At 46.0% G+C, this 20,792-nt stretch overlaps 1 protein-coding gene across 1 annotated transcript in view; it reads right to left on the reverse strand.

Moving 5' to 3' along the window:
* The window catches only part of PLEKHG4 (pleckstrin homology and RhoGEF domain containing G4), a 164,192-nt gene extending 143,859 nt beyond the window's left edge, over positions 1 to 20,333 (reverse strand). The window contains exon 1 of the mRNA XM_065416667.1: positions 20,157 to 20,333. Coding sequence (XP_065272739.1) covers positions 20,157 to 20,333 — 177 coding nt within the window. The remainder of the gene's footprint in view (positions 1 to 20,156) is intronic.
* Between the last annotated feature and the right edge of the window lie 459 nt (positions 20,334 to 20,792).

Genomic DNA, 20,792 nt, shown 5'->3' on the forward strand with positions numbered 1-20,792 from the left:
TTAGAAAGGAATAAATATAGCCCCAGAGATACTCCCTTTATAGCCTGTTTGAACAAAAGCAGTCTCATGCGTTTCCATTATTTCTATACATATCAAAGAAGGGCGGAGATTTAACGAGCGATTTCTAAAAGACATCTTTGTGCACAGAAGAGATGGATGCCAAAATGTGGGTGGTTATGAAGCTCAAACACAAAAAAGAATACAGTCACAGGCATTTTTTTCTTTCATCCATGAACGGGCTTGCATACCAGTCTCCTGAGAGTATGAGAAGAACCTTGTTCAAAAGGTAAACATAGTCTGAGAGGCAGCACAAGTTTGAAAGAATCCACAGCCATTCAGCATGGATCAGGGTGGATAAAAATCAATGATTTTTTTTTAAATTAAAAAATAATTGGATTTTTTTGATAAAATGCTTTTTGAGGGGGAAAAAACCTATCTAAAGACAGTTTTAATTAAGATACATTATAGCTCAAAGAGATCTCATCATGGAATAGGGATTATAAATTCTAATTCTATAGTATGAGACAATATATTCATGTAATGGGTAAGAAAAGTTTTGTAAATGAGTTCCAACAGTTCATGGATTAGGGACCCAATCTTGTGGGGTTCCAGGGGCTTCTGTATAGATTATTTAGGTTAATCTTTCTATCGACCCAATGGGACTCAGTGCTCAGTCTAGAAGATACCATCAGAGATGCTTAGTTTTGCAGTTCTCAAACTGTGGATTTGTGTCTCCAGAGGTAACGTGCTTGTTAACCGCAAAAATGTTTTTAAATAAAGAAAGAATATATAGAGGTGAGAAATAACAGACCTCAACCCTATTGTCCCTCTGCAAATTTGTGTACAGAGTCAATCCCTTACCTCTCTCTAAAAGTGCAAAGTTTCAAAAAGTTCAATGAATAGAAGATTGTTGGGAGCGGAATAGATCTGGACAAGGAGAAGAAGTCTGGAGATAAATGTGAGAAGTGAGGGACATATGGTTGTTTTGTTAAAATATTATATGTTTGCTGTTGAAGAAAAAAATCCAGAATACTTAACCGTGTTGTTTTAGTTAAATAAAACAATTTAAATGTCTGTCTGGTGATGTTCTCCCCCTAATACAGCGTGGCAAGAAAATCCTCCAAATATTAATGATTAACCTGTTGAACTGGAGATAGTTCACCTCCCAATGACTAACTACATAAATATCTGCTTCAATTACCTTTGGTAAATGAAATAACCAATCATTCATTTTCTGATATAGCTGTAAAACTAATCTGAAAAGTTTTCAAAATAAATCATTGTTTAAAAATGTATAGGGTGTACCTTCTAAAAATGAAACCTACATCTCTGAGTTGTGAAGAATGTGTATTAAGGTTATAACAACCAACAAGAATGTACTTTTATGTAGAAAACCATAATTAAATCCAGTCTTCCTGAGTGATTTAAATCAAATCCACCCTGGCATGGATCAAGCTCAACAGACACTGCAATGGTTTAAACCTAGCTCTGAGAGTCTGCCCCCGAGAGAATGCCAGCCAGAGGAGACATGTAACCAAAGGAGAAATACACTGAGAAAATATGGAGAAATATCATAGAATCATAGAATATCAGGGTTGGAAGGGACCTCAGGAGGTCATCTAGTCCAACCCCCTGCTCAAAGCAGGACCAATTCCCAACTAAATCATCCCAGCCAGGGCTTTGTCAAGCCGGGCCTTAAAAACCTCCAAGGAAGGAGACTCTACCACCTCCCTAGGTAACGCATTCCAGTGCTTCACCACCCTCCTAGTGAAATAGTGTTTCCTAATATCCAACCTAGACCTCCCCCACTGCAACTTGAGACCATTGCTCCTTGTTCTGTCATCTGCCACCATTGAGAACAGCCGAGTTCCATCCTCTTTGGAACCCCCCTTCAGGTAGTTGTAGGCTGCTATCAAATCCCCCCTCATTCTTCTCTTCTGGAGACTAAACAATCCCAGTTCCCTCAGCCTCTCCTCATAAGTCATGCGCTCCAGACCCCTAATCATTTTTGTTGCCCTCCGCTGGACTCTTTCCAATTTTTCCACATCCTTCTTGTAGTGTGGGGCCCAAAACTGGACACAGTACTCCAGATGAGGCCTCACCAATGTCGAATAAAGGGGAACGATCACGTCCCTCGATCTGCTGGCAATGCCCCTACTTATACAGCCCAAAATGCCGTTAGCCTTCTTGGCAACAAGAGCACACTGTTGACTCATATCCAGCTTCTCGTCCACTGTGACCCCTAGGTCCTTTTCTGCAGAAAATCTGCAGAAAAAGGTTTCACTATAACCCTCCTGGGTAAGTCACCAGAACCACACAGTGGGACTATAGCCTTAGAATTAAGCATTTTCCTCTTTGTGTTCCTTTCCTAGACCTAACCTCAGGCCCCTGTACCCAGTCTATAAGGCTGTACTGCGGATGATCACATATTATACAAGTGCACCACACCCCCAGCTCCGTTGATGTTCACAAAAGGAGCACATCAAGAACAGCAGAGAAGCGTGATTAAAGCTGTCCCGTGGAAATCTTCCAACATTTCCCAGCACACTGCAAATCGCCGTCTAGGCACGGTGATACCAGTTCAACTCCATTGAAGTCAGGGGAGTTCGCCTGGTATAAGCGAGAGGAGATTTTGGGTACCACAGCATATGCCTGGCTGAGAGTAAACCAGGTTGTGCAAATTTAAGCACTCAGACAAGTGGATTTTCAGCATTCACTTTATGTCTGTTACTAGATCCCCCGAGGATTCTGATTGGCAAAAGACCTGCCATCTTTTGACTATTTTGCCCAGTACCGGTATATGCATTCCTTATCAGCCAGCTACCAAACTGCCCCACAGTAGTGCCCAATTTACCTATGCTGCCTCCTTATTCTGGCAATCTCGCCTTGCCTCTCACAACCACTGCTCTGTCAGTAGGGGCTGGTGTGAGCTACTTGATTCTCTACTCTTGGGAAACGTGTCCTTCAGCTCTGAGGGGAAGGAGCCAATGTATTATCTGGGCTCCCCCACAAGACAACGGCAAAGGAAGGAATGAAAACCTCCCCTTACTGTTGTACCCCAAGGTGGGGTCAGATGGAGGGGCTGTGTTGACAGGGCTTTGCAACCTTGTACAGCCTCTGGGGAAAGCAGGCTTCATTCAAATGTTAAAATAGAGGTTTTTAATGAGTGAAATGTGAAAATGATTAATCTAATCAGTAAAGACGACTCTGGGTTTGTTACTCTGCTAGTGATCTAATTAGTGCAGTAGCCTCTGATCATTACTGCCATATCCAATTCAGTTTTATGCTGGCCTTACGTGTTCAGGGTTTTTTTACACCCCAGATTTGTGTTGGCTGCTCCTAACCCTATTTGAGACGTTGTTAGGGAGCAGCTGGAGGTCTAGGCTTCAGGGCAGGAGACAGCTGGGATTATTGGCTTCTGGCGCACAGTACAGGATTGTGGAATAATTCTCTTCCCTGGGTGGAATAGTTAATAATGTTCGATATTTACGGTGTGCTCTTTTGGAATGGGAGTGAACAGCACAATGAGGTGACTGGCGCAGTTCACCCCTGCAGGGTTATTGTTTCAAGTGGCGTGTAGACTCAGGCAGAGGTGTCTGTATCAGCTACTCTGGGGTTATATTTTCAAGGTTTTCCTCCCAACCATGAGGGCTAGGAACATGAGTTCTTTTAAAATTAAAGTTCAGATTCTGGGGGTGCATCTGCAGCCAGGGCTGGGCAAGAGGTGGGGCTCAGGGCCCCCACCATCCATCCTGTTACCGCGGGTGATCCTGCATTTTGTTAGCTGGCCATTTGCCTAGGCTGCCTGGGATCGGAGCATCCTCATTGAACGCTTGTAGTTTGGGCACCAGCTTGGCCCAGAATATTTCATTTCCTCTCTGGTGCCTTATCTATTGTTGTGAGTGGCTCCAGGAAGTCCCGTTTAACAATGACCGTAATCTCTTCCTCACAACGAAGATATGCAGTACTCTTCCCTCTGCCAAGGACAGGTGCCTGCTGTTTGTCCTCCCGGTCGGTATTTAGGAAGAAAGCTTCTCTAGCGCTTGGACCGTCAAAGTCACTACCACTAGGGCAGGCCCCAGGATTGCTGTGCAGCATGCATAGGCTTTTGGCTAAAACACCTGGCCCTGGCGCAGGTGCCAATGCAGGGTGCAAGGAGCCTTCTCCCTTCCCTGGACTCCCAATGCAAGGCAACGGCACAAATGCACTCCCTGGGCTTAGGGTAGCACTCTCCTAGCACCCCTCAGCAAGCAAGCCACCCCCAAAGAGTGCCAGGAGGAAGGACAGAGTTGTCTCCCCAACCCCACGCAGTCTGCCACTAGAGCGGCCTAGGCACAGAGAAGGGAGTGAGCCCACTGTCTTAATGCAGAGTCTTTCCTGAAGGCCTCCCTGGGGCAGCGTCTCTCCTCTCGGTTTCCCTCTCAGGGCTGTGCCTCACAACCAAAACAGAGCCCTTCATGCAGCATTAAATGCTGGGTTTGGTATACAGTAAAGAAAGCTTCTTGCTCTCAGGCTATGCTTTGGTAAACATGTTCACATCACATATAGTGTTTTGAAACCATGCAATGCTGTCATTTGCTTGCGTTAGGGTTGCCAATTTTGTTGGACGTATACGTATCTTGTAAGGGTCTTGTCTGGATACTGATCTTAAAGGCCTAAAGAGTTAAAGGTGTTGTGACAGACCCAGACCAGTGGGGTACAGGAGTCTGGTAGAGGGCAAATATACTGGTCACTGGATGAGTAGTTTTCTGTTCCCTGAGTGACCAGAGCAGGGGCTGCACTAGAGTAATCAGGAACCTGCTAGAACCAGTTAAGGCAGGTAGGCTAATTAGGACACCTGGAGCCAATTAAGAAGAAGCTGCTAGAATCAATTAAGGCAGGCTAATCAGGGCACCTGGGTTTTAAAAGGAGCTCACTTCAGTTTGTGGTGCGAGTGTGAGGAGCTGGGAGCAAGAGGCGCAAGGAGCTGAGAGTGAGAGCTGCTGGAGGACTGAGGAGCACAAGCGTTATCAGACACCAGGAGGAAAGTCCTGTGGTGAGAATAAGGAAGGTGTTTGGAGGAGGCCATGGGGAAGTAGCCCAGGGAGTTGTAGCTGTCATGCAGCTGTTACAGGAGGCACTATAGACAGCTGCAGTCCACAGGGCCCTGGGCTGGAACCTGGAGTAGAGTGTGGGCCCAGGTTCCCCCCAAACCTCCCAATTGACCTGGACTGTGGGTTCTTCCAGAGGGGAAGGTCTCTGGGCTGTTCCCCAACCCACATGGTGAATCTCTGAGGCAAGAAAATCCGCCAATAAGCGCAGGACCCACCAAGATAGAGGAGGAACTTTGTCACTGTTTAGAAACTCTTTCACTGTCTAACATTAAACAGCGATAGGTAGGTTCAGGGTTATTTTAAACAGAGGGTTTGGTTTTACTTGGTTACTTAGCAAACACTTCAAACATTCATTTAGATTAAAAGTGTATTGATTTAATACAAGAACGAATACCGAATTAAAACAGGTATTTATACTGAAACTCTGGTTGAGTGATTATGCAAAACAAACTTAGTTAAAACTTTTAAAGTCTTTCTACTCTTGGAGAAAATATTAATTTCTTATTTTCAGAACAACCTTTCTTTGATTAAAAGAAAAGGGGTTAATGTTACTCAGTCCTGAAGTGTAGAGGCAATTGGCTTATCCTGTTCTTAGCAAACAGACACCAGGGGCAGGAGAGAAAAGGTGGGTGAAATACACCCACTGGTTAGTTATGCGTGGCTGTTTTGACTGCAAATCAACCTCAACACCTGCTGCCTGGATCCTGGTTTCAGAGATGTCATCTGATTGGATCTTTTCTATTTAGACAAGTCAAGCTTGGATGAGTGGGACATAGCTTTTCATTGAATCGTGAAATCAGCTAAGAGTGAGAGAGAGGATAGCAGGAAAGAAAGGAGGCAGAAAATAACGCAACAAGGGAAGGGAAAACAATGCAGGATCTCATGTGCTTCTTGCCGTGCTGGGACTTAGATATCCCCACTGATGGGCTGGGGGTTGGATGTCATGATAATGTGATTTGCAGTGTGATTGTAGCCATGTTGGTCTCAGAATGATAGAGAGACAAGGTGGGTGAGGTAATACCTTCTGTTGGACCAGCCTTTCACCAACTGATGCAAATTTTTGAGCTTACACTGAGCTCTTAGTCACCTGATGAAGAGCTCGGTGTAAGCTTGAAAGCTTGTCTCTTTCACCAACAGAAGCGGATCCAATAAAAGCTATTACCTCGCCCATCCGGTCTCATAATAATGTGATGACTTTCAGCATTCGCAGGTGAAAACAAAGGTCCTTGAACAAGGTCAGGGCTAGCCTTCCTTTTAGAAAGAAAGTCTTTTAGATGGGTTCAGATGGGCCAACATGAGTTGCCATGCTGGCAGTTCGGGGGACGACCTGGGTGGAGATGAGGTGAGGACAGCTAGGACACATGGTGGGACAGGAGAGGACAAGGAGAGCTAAACTGATCTTTTTTTTTTTCCAAAGTCTCTTTATAAGAAACCCCCAAAAGGGAAAAAAGTGGGTGGCATAGTTAATCGCCCCTCATTATGTGGTCCACCAATTAAGCATAATAGCCATCACACCAATTTTGGTCTATTAACATCTGGTTCCATGTTTTTTGTTTTTACCAAGCATAATTTTAACAATCCTTGGATTACAGTAACATGGCTTTTTTGATGTAGACTAATCCAGCTTCTTTGTCTGGCTCTCTTGCAGTGGTTACAACATTTAACGTCGTAAACAACTTCATCTATTTTTCATGGTTATTGCAACATCTTATGAACTTTCACATACTTTTTACAGTTGAGCTCACAATGAGGTACACTTTGTAGGTTCAGTAGATGTTAACTCTGCACCAAAGAAAAAATGCCATCGGAGAGATTAAGCCAGGAAATGGACTGTACTGGTGAGATGCACTGCTTCTAAAAAGAAATGCACCACAACTAACACTATGCATACATTCCTCTAAGATTAACTGATTATACCATCTATTCAACAGAACAATCAGTAATAGTACCGCCAGACAACTTCCAATAATATTACACACAACGATTATGCAGGTAAGAAAAATACCTGTCTTTCTCACATTCTCACCTAGGGCTGGAATACCAGAAGATGATGTTGGTTATCATTGATATACATTGGCACAGCTGTGTGGGAAGCCCAGCATGAATAGCAGGGCACCCTGCAAGTCCAGATTGAGTTGCATTAGAAGAGATTGTAAAGCAAGCTTGTATGTCACCTGTCCAAATGTTGCCTGACTTTAGCCACTATTGTTACTGTTACCATGAGACCGAATTTACCAAGATTTTAAGGACAAAAGTAAACCCATGGATACACAAATAGTTATTCTCCGCATGCTACAGGAGATGTTTTCCACCGATCACCATGTGCACTGGATTAAAGCTTTCCATGCTTTGTCTGTCCATGGTCCAGTATTTCACTCATTGCTTTGCACAGAAACAAAGAATCGGATCCCCGATGCTTAAAGGTCTTTGTGATTCCCTTTGTCACTTCCTTCCTACCCCAGCAGAACTACAACCAAAGGGTCGAAGTAAGATTGTTTTCTGTTCGGATCCATCCTTTGCTCCTGCCAGCCGGGGTCTGCTACCTGAGCACAAGTGTTGGAAGACACAGGAATCAGCCAGATACCCAGGCACAGCTCACTGGCGCTAAGTGACACAGTTTGAATTAGAGACAAGAACACACAGCACCTCCCCAATCTTAGAGAAATGAGGAGCATAGGCAGCTGCATGCAAATTCCGTGACCAACAATGCTCTCCCCTGAGACAGCAGCCTGCATTTCCTCAGTAAACTGCCCTATTTAGTCTAAATTTTACCTTATTGCTGACTGCCTTCTGCGAGCTGCCTGGAATTACAGTCTAGACTCCAAGCAAGAAAGGAAATTAACTTTCTCAACACAGAATACAGGAAGCACCATTATTTATTTACTGAGTGTCACCTAAATATTATCTGAAGTACTTATGTGCCCCCCCCCATTCCCATAGTATCTGAGCGCCTCACAATGCGTTTCTCCTTACCCACCCCGGGGAGGCAGGGTAGAGCTATTATCCCCACTGCTCAGATGGGAAACTGAGGCACAGATGAAGTAACTTTCCCATGGGCACACCAGGAATCTATGGCAGAGCTGGGCTAGCACCCGACCCACTGGCCCATCCTTCCCCTCAATAGTTAGTGATCATTTCCAATGTAAACCAGTCCACATGCAGAGAGATGCCAGCACAATGCAGCTGCCACATAGCACTGCTGCCGTCATCAGTGTGACGTTATTGACATGAACTGTGACCGTATAGATCATTGTTGCAACCAGTGTCCTATGGTTGCACCAGGTCTTGTACAGAGGAGGTCAAGTGGGGTGTCTATGGAAAGGTTGTAGTTTACTGGTCATCATTATGCTGTCTGTATGTGTGTATCATTTTTGTATTTGAAATTACGGATATTGGCCATGGACTTGTATCTCAATGTGTTTGATTCTAAGTAGCCTCAGTGAAGCATTTGGTCAGCTTCTTGAGAAAGGACTATTCTCAGTAAGAGCCCAATCACGAAACACTTAACTGACAATGGACTTTGGGAGATGCCAATCCACATCTGAGCTTTCCTGGGAACATTCAAACTAACATGTAAACAATGGCGTCGGCCTGCAAAAAGCTGAATCATTCATGGACATGTGACTTGCCCAGGTGGCTACAAACTCCATCTTGTTGCTGTGATTTTGCACAGGAGAACAAAGGGGTTTCCGCCCACAAGAGAGAGAATATACAAGGCCCTGGAAACCTCTCAATTTTGTCTTCAGCTGGCTCAAGAGATGGCCTCTCCACCCCCAAGCGATGCCTGAAAGAAACCGGAACAAAGGACAGTAACTACAGGGGTGTGAGTGATTGCTGGATCCAGACTAGGAGTCCAGTCTTCTTGGGACATCTCTGAGGGTCAGATTCACCTGTATTCGGTTTCCTACTGTATTAGGCTTAGATTTGCGTGTTTTGTTTTATTTTGCTTGGTAACTTACTTTGTTCTGTCTGTTATTACTTGGAACCACTTAAATCCTACTTTTTATACGTAATAAAATCACTTTTGCTTATTAATTGACCCAGAGTAAGTGAGTAATACCTGGGGGAGCAAACAGCTGTGCATATCTCTCTATCAGTGTTATAGAGGGCGGACAATGTATGAGTTTACCCTGTATAAGCTTTATACAGATTAAAACAGATTTATTTGGGGTTTGGATCCCATTGGGAGTTGGGTGTCTGGGTGCTAGAGACAGGAGCACTTTTTAAGCTGTTTTCAGGTAAGTCTGCAGGTTTGGGGAACGTAGTTCAGACCCTGGGTCTGTGCTGGAGCAGACTGGTGTGTCTGGCTCGACAAGGCAGGGTTCTAGAGGCCCAAACTGGCAGAGAAAACGGGCTCAGAGGTAGTCTCAGCACATCAGGTGACAGTCCCAAGGGGGTTTCTGTGACCGAACCCGTCACAGTCAGTGCTTAGGGGTGGGAACGGTCACAAGAAAAGCACTAACACTTTCACAGATGGGGAAGCCGAGCTCTTTCCTGCTCATGAGTGTCACTGGAATAATGCTTCGCTCTGAATGAAATCCCACTGACCTCAAGGAGAGTTTTCCCATTGACAACAATGGAAGCTTTATTTTTCCATTCTGGTTCTATTCAATCCCACCATTTGCCGTGAAAATGAGCAAGGGTGGAGAGGGGGAGTAAATAGCCAAGTGTGGTCCTTGTTTATTTTGCACACTGAGGGCACCTGACTGATCCTTTCCGAGTCCTGCCCCTTGCACAGTCTGCTTCGTTGCTGGGGCAGGGTCCCAGAAGGTGCAAGCCGGAGCTCATGCACTGCTAGGCTGGCCCACGGGGGTGGCTCGTTCTGCCTGCAGAGTAGAGGGTGTGAAGAACAGAGCTCCAGGACTGAACTGGAATATCAGGGGAAATGACCTAATTCTGCTAGGTCCACGGGGTTATTTTAAGCAGCCACATTTTCAGAAGTGGCCAGTGATTTTTGGGTGCTGCAGTCTGTGGGTGCCCAGCCTGAGACACCTGAAGGCAATTAAAGTTGGATTCCCAAACCTGGGACGCACGCCAAACCAGTGGCCACATTTGGAAATGTTTGGATATGCTGGGAGCGGTCGTGACTGCTGTAGTGCAGCATGTTCACCTGTGTTGGAAAAGCAACTCTATACTTCAACCGCAGCAGCTCTGACCAGTATCACTATGTGAGCCCAGAACCTGTGTGTGCAACGTCCTCTGAAACGCTAGATAAACGCCTGGTAGAAACTGTGGGCCAGATGTTTGGCGTGGTGCAGTAGAGGAGAGGACATCAGGGCTCAGTTATGGTTCATCCTCTGCCCAGCCTGAGTAAAAGTAAGGGATCTGCGCCAGCCAAGGATGGCCCTCAAGGGACTGTCCACCAGTAGAGGATAACTAGAGAGCACTGCGGTCTGGCCAGACGGCTCCCGGCTTCCCTGCCGTGCAAAGCAGCCTGGGCCACCTCTGAACTGCAGGGGGGCAAGGTGAGATGGCGAAGGAGATGGAGATGGTGAAGGAGATCAGCTCCCTGTGGGGACCTGCCAGCTCTGCGAGAATCCCCCACAAAGAAGATAAGGCCGTTCTTACGTCCCAGGTCCTGTGCACCACCTGAGTGGCACAAAGAACAGATAGGGCAGAGAATCTTGCACTCTGAATCTGTGCTTCAGGTTAGCACAGCTGGCAGGAGCTTGTTTAACTTGACGTCTGTATTGCATGGGTTTACAGGGCAGCTCTGTTCATACTCTAACGGAGCTATTTTTGCACAGTGCTTATTTGGGTTTATTGCTATAGGCACCATCCAGCTGCAGCAGCCTATACAATGGATACCATTGGACTAGAGTGAGATACCACAGCAGCCACATCACAACCAGCAGCATAAGGAGTGCAGCCACCCAGGTGTGCTGTGTGTGTGGTAGCTCGGGGAGAGGCACACTACCCCTGGGTTCCTCAGTTGGGAAATTCCATCCAGTTAGGTTCCCCATAGGGCCTACCACAGTACTGTGAAGCAACGAGCTGCCCAGCGGTCAGTTCAGCTGGCTACCTTAATGTCACAGCCGACAGCCTGATCACTGACAGTTACCTCAGCCAGGAGGAAAAGCAGACGGCGTCTATCTAAACTGGTAACCTCCGTGTGAGGAGAATTCAGACCATCCCCTGGAGCTGAAAAGCAATTTCGGACTGCTCTGTGGATCCTTCAGACAGGACAGACACTGGACCACGGTGCCTGCACCATCTACAAGCGCACCACTGACAGGTGCCTGGACCTGGGACTGACATGTCAGAGGGTTGACTTAGAGTCAGGGAGAGTTTGTGGTGGTTGTGTTAAGTGACCAAAACAAAATTATGGCATCCTCTGTGTAGACACATTTAAAAAAAAAATCTAGCCATATTCATATATATTTATTTAGTATAACTTGTTTTTTGCATTTTTGGTGTATATCATTTCTATTGTGTATATAAAGTTTATTGGAGTTTGGTCATTTGAGAATTGTGTGCTTATTTATGAAGAGAGTACAGTAGCCGCTGTTAGGGTGGATTGCCCATGATTTCCCAGGAGGCACAGCCATTACAGTAGCAGTTTGAGTCATCCAGATCACCACTGGGAAGAGTCAGGAGTTCCACAGGGGGACTCACATTGGCAGATTGACCCAGGACCTCGGGTGGCAGGGCCCATCCTAAGCCTCCTGAGTTTGTACATTCAGAAGCAGCAGGGGGGTTACAAAGTTAGAGGCACCACTGGGATTGTAGTTCCTGCTCATAAAAACATCCCCTACTGGTCAGGATGGACAAGGCACCTCCTGTTTCTGAGGCATCTGGTCTCTGGGGTAGAGAACCAATCAGAGCTGCCCTGGAAGACTCTCGCCAAAGTTATGGGTCAGACCTCAAGGTCCATAATGGACATCAGAAGCTACTAGAAGTTAAGAATTTTCTTTGGACTGAAGCCTACTCCTAGAAGGGAAGATGAATTTGATCCATGGATGGATCAGGCTACCCAAATGCTACAAGAGTGGACTGTGGCAGATGGGGAAATGAGGAAATGAGTGGCTGAAAGTCTTTGTGAGGATGAAGTATAGCAGGCCCATCAGAAAGCCCACTACTATAGTAGCTACCCCCATTGTCTCTAATTCTGCAAGAAATCAAACACTGACCTTGGTCAAAAGGATAGAGGAGTTAGAATCTCATCTTGCCATGCTACCTGTGTTAACACCCATGGGTAAAGTCATTGCCCTCAGTGTCACTGCAGCCATGGCAAAAAGAATATGGTGATAGATCCTTTCCCCTGAGAAATTCTTCTAGGGGAAGGAGCAAGGACTGTTTCCCTACTAGATCAAGTGAGCCTGTGAGAATTTTGGGGCATAGGATAGGATTTTTCTGTTAGATTGTGGAGAGTATAGCCACACTGCTCACAGGTGTAAGAATCCTGAAAACTTAAATGCTGTTCTCAGTGGTGGCCGATGACAGAACAAGGAGCAGTGGTCTCAAGTTGCAGTGGGGGAGGTCGAGGTTGGATATTAGGAAACACTTTTTCACTAGGAGGGTGGTGAAGCACTGGAATGGGTTACCTGGGGAGCTGGCAGAATCCCCATCCTTAGAGGTTTTTAAGGTCAGGCTTGACAAAGCCCTGGCTGGGATGATTTAGTTGGGGTTGGTCCTGCTCTGAGCAGGGGGTGGGACTTGATGACCTCCTGAGGTCCCTTCCAACCCTGAGATTGTATGGTCCTATGAATGATGTATTGAAGACAAATGTCAGGGAAACCACAATGGGCCCCAATAGGGAGTGTTCTGGGCTCCAGAAGAGAAATCACTGCAGACAAATTCCAGTATTAGAGACCAATCTACAGAATTCTCCTTTGACTCCAATACCAGATGGACTATGTGGACCCCAAACCAAAATTGAAGTGAAGGTTGACGTTTGGAAGTGTAAAGCTGTTTTGGACAGTGGTTCCCGGGTCACTCTTCTCTTCAAACCATTATACGATCAGCAATTGAAGAATATACCTATTTGCTACTGGAAGGACTATCAGTATGGGGACTCTGCGACACCAGTTTCCTGTACCTTGATATGTGAACATAGAATTGGAATTCCCCAAAACCGTTGTGGGAGTGTCCACCAAATCACATACTTTGGCCCTAGTATGCCCAGCAACCGGCTACATTAACCAAGTACCCCAATAATTGGGACGAATGCCGATATGTTTGGAGAACTAGCCAAGGAGTGTTGAGAGATGGTAGGAACCAAATATGCAGAGGCGCTTAATGTGCATTTCCTGTTCCTAGATGCCTGTCAGAGGAAGGAGAAAGAACAAATTGTGGTGCCAGAACAACCAGTAGGTCGAGTGATAAAAAGTAAAAAGTCTGTACCGACTCTACCAGGAGGTGCAACTTGTTATGTGGAAGGACAATTAGAGGTATCCAACCAAGCCGAGAACCAGATCGTGACTATTGAAGCCCCGGCTGGGGACACCTTAATCCATGGTTTGATGGCACATTGTGGAGTGACACACCTGTCCACCAGGACTGTGAAGACAGTCGCAGTACCCATGACAAATGAATCTGCCCACCCAGTCACTGTGTATCCTGGAACTCTATTGCCCATGTTTACCGTGTGGAGATAGTTAGTGGCTCCTACCAGAATAACAATGCCAAGTACTCCTGTTCTTAATGTGATACTTGATACCTCTCATCTGAACTTTGGGGATTCCCCAGGTCTACATGTCTGGAAAGAACGATTAAAACAGAAACTTGCTCAGAGAGCTAGCGTATTCTCTGAGAGTGAGTAAAGCACATCCCAAACCCCCTGAGTTTGTGTCCTCAAAGATGGCAGGGGGGTTACAATAGGTTTGTAGTTCACACTCATCACCACAATATCTGAGCATAACGCATTAAGGAATGTGACTAGGATCGTCAGTCAGCCCCCCAGAAATCATGAGATTGGCTTTAAAATGATGAGATTTTAAAAACAAACCATTAACGTAGGGGTCTTTCCATTTGTCTTCTGATTCCTAAGCTTTGGGAGGCACATTTTCAAGCTTTTTTCCCCCCACAATCAGGAGGGCAGGAAACGTGCTTCTTTTTTTTTTATATAATCTAAGCAAAACAAGGCCCTTATACGCCACTTGATGGTAATTCTCCTTATGTCTGTCTGTAGATATCAACATGATAACTTTTGAACGCCATACCCAATCAATTCCACAGTTTCAGGGAATGTTCTAGACATCGATAGGCAGAACTCTATGGATTTTAGTGAAGAGTTAGACAATCAGAGGAGGGAAATGGAGGACACACAGAGTCCCTGGCATCTGACCAAGGCTATGGCTTGTCTACATTACCTGCTGGATCGACGGGCAGTGATCGATCCAGCGGGGGTCATTTTATTGCCTCTAGTCTAAAAGACACGATAAATCAACCCCCGAGCACTCTCCCATTGACTCCGGTACTCCACCGGAGCGAGAGGCGCTGGCGGAGTCGACGGGGGAGCGGCAGCAGTCGACTCACCGCAGTGAAGACACCGCGGTGAGTAGATCTAAGTTACATCGACTTCAGCTACATTATTCACGTAGCTGAAGTTGCGTAACTTAGATCAATCCCCCCAGTGTAGACCAGACCCTAGAGAGTTTACAGCGGTGTCGCTGCACCAGTGCAGCTGGAAGCTCTATAATGTAGCCGCTCTAAGTCGACGGGAGAGAGCTCTCCCGTTAGCTTAACTACTCCAGCCCCAGCGAGCGGTGGTAGCTATGTCGGCAGGAGAAGCTCTCCCACCAACACAGCGCTGTCCACACTGGCGCTTATGTCAGTGTAACTTATGTCGCTCAGGGGGGTGGTTTATTCCGACAGAAGCAGTAGTGTAGACGTAGCTTAGCAAACCCAGCAGCTTCAACCAGGTCTGTAATTGTCTACGGATCTAAAACCGGGATCTAAAGCCCAGCTGAGTTTAATATATTGACACCTTGAACGATTTCTCCCCCAACCAGAAAGAAAAGAAATAATGGTGATGAGGGCGCACGGATCCCCTGGTCTAGGCAGCGGGGTGGCGGTTGCAGGGAGTCCCTGAAATAGAAGGGGTGGAAGGGTGGCACACAGGGGGCTTGTGGGTGGAATGGAGGGATGCAAGGAGTCCCTGGTGTGTGCAGTGAGTTCGGTTGTGAAGTACGCGAACCCCTTGTCAGTGAAAGCCGAGCTTCTCACCCTGTATAACCCTTCTGCCAGGTGGAGTCGGCAGCAACCAGGCCCTCCTTACATAAGAAAAACACTAACTATAACTAATTCATTAGAGTTGGCAACACTGTATGCAGATTCTGTTTCCTCTGCCTGCTTAGTAGAAATAACTTGTTCATCCCTGATCTTAACATGAGTTCAAGGAGAGACTAAATGTGTTTTACATGGGGAATGCAGAGAGGAAGCTGGGGAAATAACCTGGGGTAAACCAGACTAAAAGCCATAAGATAACCTTACAGGGGAATCCTGGGCAAACTCTGGGAAGGACACAGAACAGGACCTCTCTCTAAAAAGTAGGCTGTAGTTGTTGGGCTCAGTCATGTCACTTATACAGCAAGGAAAAATAAGCCTACTGCGGAAGTCTCTGGTCTGTGTGATGCAGGAGGTCAGACTGGATGATCATAGAGGCACCTTCTGGCCTTAAACTAACTAACTAACTAACTCTCACACACACTCACACACACACACTCACCAGTGAGTGGTTGGAATGGGTAGAGTGCATCTGTTTGGATTTCCTTTTACAGTTCCTGCTGCTTCCTGGTATTGGCCATTTATCTAGCTATGACCCTGTGCTGATACCTCTCCTCTCTTCTGCATTTAGCAGTGAACACCCAAGATTTTCAAAAGGGACTAGTGTTTTTGTATGCTCAACACTTTCTAAAAATCAGGCCCCTTTTAAGGCATCTCAAGTTGGACCCCAAAGTCACTTTAAAAATCAGGGCCTCTGTATGTTTGTTTCCACACCCAGGAATAATCATGTGTTTGTCAAGAGGTGAGGGCTGTCCCCAGGGAAATGGGGTAGGGGATGGGTTGCTGGTGGAATCAGAGAGACAAGTTAAAGTAGCTCCATGTGAGCCCCACCAACATTAACACCAAAAAAAAAAAAAAAAGGAACCAAGTGTTCCCCAAAACACTAGTGACCAGGACCTTACACACGATAAATCCAGGAAGCAGAAGGTGATCAGGCCCTCTTGAGACATGCTCTCCATAGGTGTGCAGCTGGCACTTATTACTAATAATTGGTATTGCAGTAGCACCCAGAGGCTCCAGCCAGGATCAGGCCCCATTGTGCCTGGCTTGCACCTAGTGGGAGACAGCCCCTGCCCCAAACAAGTCTGCAGGCTGAACAGAAGAGACAAAGAGTGGGAAGGAAAACGGAGGCCCAGTGAGTTGCCCATGGTCACACAGGAAGTCTGTGGCACAGCCAAGAGTAGGAATCAGGCTTCCTAGCCCCTGGACAATGCTGCCTTTTACCCCATGTTGTATGGCTTTCTAGCCTAAGCTAATAGAGTTGGCAGCCACACATGCCTTTGCCAAGCACACGATGCACAACTCCAGTGCCTTATAAAAAACAAAGCACCACAATGGCTTTACAAGCATATGGGCCAATAAAAAGATATTACCTCATCCACCTTGACTCTTTACAAGTACAGACATTGATTCACACTGGAAAAAACCCAGGGTGCTGGCGTTTTCAAATACCTGGGCTCCCTGATGCTTAGTACAGAAATACAAAGGACTAAAGCACAGTTTAGAAGACTGTCAAAATATGCAAATCTCCAGCATCTCCACTGTGAGCAGAACCATTCAATGTGTGAGTGCACAAGACATCCTGCAGCGAGCACACTTCTTCCCTCTGTAGCATGGCCCTTGCCACTGGCCTCCTGGTCCTTGAACATGCCATCTCTTCTCTCCCCAATCACTCCATTAGAGCTACATTTGGCCCTGCAAAGTCCCTAATTGAGATGTTCTTGTTAGGCCATACGTTAGAGAAAGGGGGGGGGAAAGTAGCAGACCATCCCAGAAGGAAAAATATGCACCTAAAACTGTGGCTAGCCAGTGTATTCATTGGGTTGGAGGTCAGGAAATGTTATAGCTGCGTTTCAAGAGTACTTTGGATACAGTGGCCAGCCTGGTCCATATCAATATGTGTGCAATGCCATCTGCAGCACTCTCCCAGAATCCTCTCTCCAGCAATTTCAATCAGCCTGAAATCTTGCAGCACGTCTCATTTTTATTCCCATTCCCCTCAGTGGCTTCCTAGCCATCTGCTGCCACTTGAAACTTTCCATTCTTACATATGATGCTGGCACCAGAATCACTTCCTTCAGCACGTCCAACCTTCGTGCTCCGTTCATTCATCCTCTCACAGTCTCCTTACTGTGAGTCGCTTTGCCACCGCCATTTCTAAATGGTGCATTCCCTCTCTTCTAGCTCCACTTCTTTGGAGTTCCCTTTCCTTCGGATCATCCTAAAGCCCTTCTCAAAACCTCTCTCTCTTAATGCTACTGCTTCCCAGGAGCACATTCTTCTTCCTTTTCACATGAGCCTGATGTCCTGCTCTCCCTCCCACTTGTTGACTTCTCTTTTGTTGTTGGGTATTGTTGGTCACTGCTTGATTGCTGTGTCTCTGCTAGCTTATTCCAAGGCTTTGGATAGTATAATCCAAGAGCCTGGTCACGTTGCTTCCTGAATCCATCTTTTGTGTGCTGCCCCCAGACTCTGAGGGGCACGTTAGGTTTGTGGTGGTGCACTAAACCCCTCCGAGGCACAGTATTTAGCAGACCCGGTTTTTAAAGGATTTCTATTTATGTATCTAACCAGTTCAGAAAAGAGCTTCAGGAATGATTCCAGGTCTGGAAAACCTGCTTTACAGTGAGAAACTAGGAAGCTCAATCAATTTAGCTTCACAAAACAAGGTCAAGAGGTGACTTGATCACAGTCTACCAGCACTTACATGGGGAGAAGATTTCTGAGAGAAGAAGGCTCCTTAATCTTGCAGACAGGGGCAGAACAAGAGCCAGTGACTGGCAATAAAAGTCAGGAAAGTTCAAACAGGAAATAAGATGCAAGGGTTTTTTTTTCAAGTAAGGGTAATTAGTCATTGGAACAAATTGCCGGGGGGGATGTGGTAAATTGGATGCATTTCTAAAAGCTATGCTATAGTACAACCATAAGTTACTGAGCAAGATGCAGGAATAATTGGGTGAAATTCTATGGCCTCTGTTATGCAAAAGGTCAGACTACTAGATGAACATAATGGCTTCTTCTGACCTTAAAGTCTATGAATCTCTTCAACTGCAATTTCAGGCACAGTAGCATTGAGGCCAGATTTGTAAAAACGGGTGAGTGTAGAAATTTGCATGCACAATGACGGACTGCACAAAATCACTGGAATAAACATGTAAATGGCTTGTAAGACAGGTAAGCTGTAGTGTAATTGCACCTGTAGTGGAGGGAATTGTGCACACAAATCTGTGTAGATGTTTTTGATCAGGTAATTGTGCTTTTTTTGGTGGGGGGGGGGGAAGATGTAGATCAGACATAATGTGGTATCCTATGTGTGTGGGGAAAGGAATTATATTAAATGGCCATGTTAAGAGGCAGTCCTGTTCTCTTCTCCAAGAATAAAGTAGCTCCTGTTAACACTGGTACTTACCTGGTAATGTGTTCTGCTTCCTCTTAGCTTCAGCAGCTCCCACGCCCTCTTTTTAAGAGCGTTGAGTAGTTTGTTTGTTTTTACAGGGCACTTGACATCTTGGAGGTCATAATGTCCCTGCTCCGTGTTTGTATTGACTCCTTGGTGGAAAGGCCCACCCTGCAGCATCTGTGTCCAAACACTTTCTTAACTGCACTCTTAGACATTGGGCCAAGCCTGTGAGAGTGAGTAGTTTCCAACACTCAAAATCTATTGTATCGGAGCAGCCAGAGGGAGAAACATCCTAGGGGTTCTCAAACTGGGGGTCAGGACCCCTCAGGGGGTCACCAGGTTATTACATGGGGGGTCGTGAGCTGTCAGCCTCCACCCCAAACCCCGCTTTGAATCCAGCATTTATAATGGTGTTAATATAATAAAAAGTGTTTTTAATGTATAAGGGGGGGTAGCACTCAGAGGCTTGCTATGTGAAAGGGGTCACCAGTACAAAAGTTTGAGAGCCACTGCACAGATCTTCCAGTTCCTCCCTGTGGAGGTACAATATGGAAACCACAGAGAAGATGCACTTGATTATTAAACTAAGATGGATACCACAGAACTAATGCCAAAATGAAATCATTGCAAAACAGTGGTAGCATACAAACAAACCAAATGCAAAGCAAGATAACATTCTGAAATAGTGCAAACAAATCCACGCTGCCACTCAAAAACAGCCAGGTAAAAGTCAGTCATCGGCAATTGGAACACGCTCCTGATCGGCAGGACTTCAGCACAGGGAGGGTTAACATTATTACTGAAATGGGAATGTGCACACTCCTGCCACACACGAATCAATCTAATCAGAGAAGGAAGCACAAGGCCCAGGCTGGTTTTCCTAATGCACTGGGGGTTAGGGGCGAGATTATCTTCTCATCCCACTGAAATTAGATCAGGCCAAAAACTTCTCGGTGAGGTGTTTGTTTGTTTTTTCCAGAGTCAGTGAAGGAAAAGTGACAGCAAACTCCTGGTGCTCTCACTGGACGCAGCTTTTCAGACACTCACAGCTTTGCCCTGGCAAAGGACCGAGGAGGGAAAGGAGCAGCACTAGCATTGGGGAAGCATACAGAGAAATGACACAAAGTCTCAGCTCCATTCCAGTCACTTGCCCTTCTAGTTTCCGTGCGGCTATCACATGAGATGTCTTAGTCCAAACTCCTCTCCGAGGACAGCTCTGCATCTCTCCAGCACAGTGGATCCAGACTGCAGCTAAGTTACAGACAAGCTTGGGGTCTTTTTTAAATTTATTCTTTCGGTTCAAATATGTTTTAATGTAAAAAATATCCAAAGACCCAAACTTTACTTCCTAGGATTAGCTCAGGCTCCCCCCGCAAGCCCCGACAGCAGCTACAGCCAGTGCCCAGAAAAGCGATCTGTGTATCTGATCTACTTACCATGTTTCTAAACTCCTTTATCCTCGCCCTCTCACTTCCAAAAGCAGCATTTTTTCTCTCTTTCTTCCATGATTTCCCCCCGCAAGCTTTTACTCTCTTCTTATAAATACGCATAAACCACTGAACCACTTTGAGCGTGGAGCTGTAATCCAAGCCCTTGCCCGCCCCACTCTGCATTTCCAACTAATCTAACTCATGACACAGCCATGGGGCTGAGCTAGGGGACCCTGAAGGCTGCTGTGACAGCCAACAGACTGCGCTTTGTTTAGCAGTAATAGATGTAGTGACAAGTGCAGTAAACACTGGCTTCCATGTGCAGTGCACTACAAACCCAGCAATATACAAGCGCCATAAGGCAGAGTCAACAAAAGGCACAGACCTGTTATTCCAGAGAAGTCCCGTATAACTGATTTATACTTTCACTTAGCGGTTTCTTTGGAATATGTCTGACCTTACTTAGGAGACTTTCCCTTCATGCAAACACTCTAATTCAGAACTGAGGAAACGTACTGCTCTCTTTTTCCAGAAATAACATCTAAAGGAAACACTACATGTGGGGAGCATGCCAATGTCCCCTGAAAAGAGGCCTCAACCTATGCACGATTTTCAACAAAATTCACTTTCCGTTTCTGGAAT

This window comes from Emys orbicularis, chromosome 14 (genome assembly GCF_028017835.1).
Source record: "Emys orbicularis isolate rEmyOrb1 chromosome 14, rEmyOrb1.hap1, whole genome shotgun sequence".
Taxonomy (NCBI): domain Eukaryota; kingdom Metazoa; phylum Chordata; order Testudines; family Emydidae; genus Emys; species Emys orbicularis.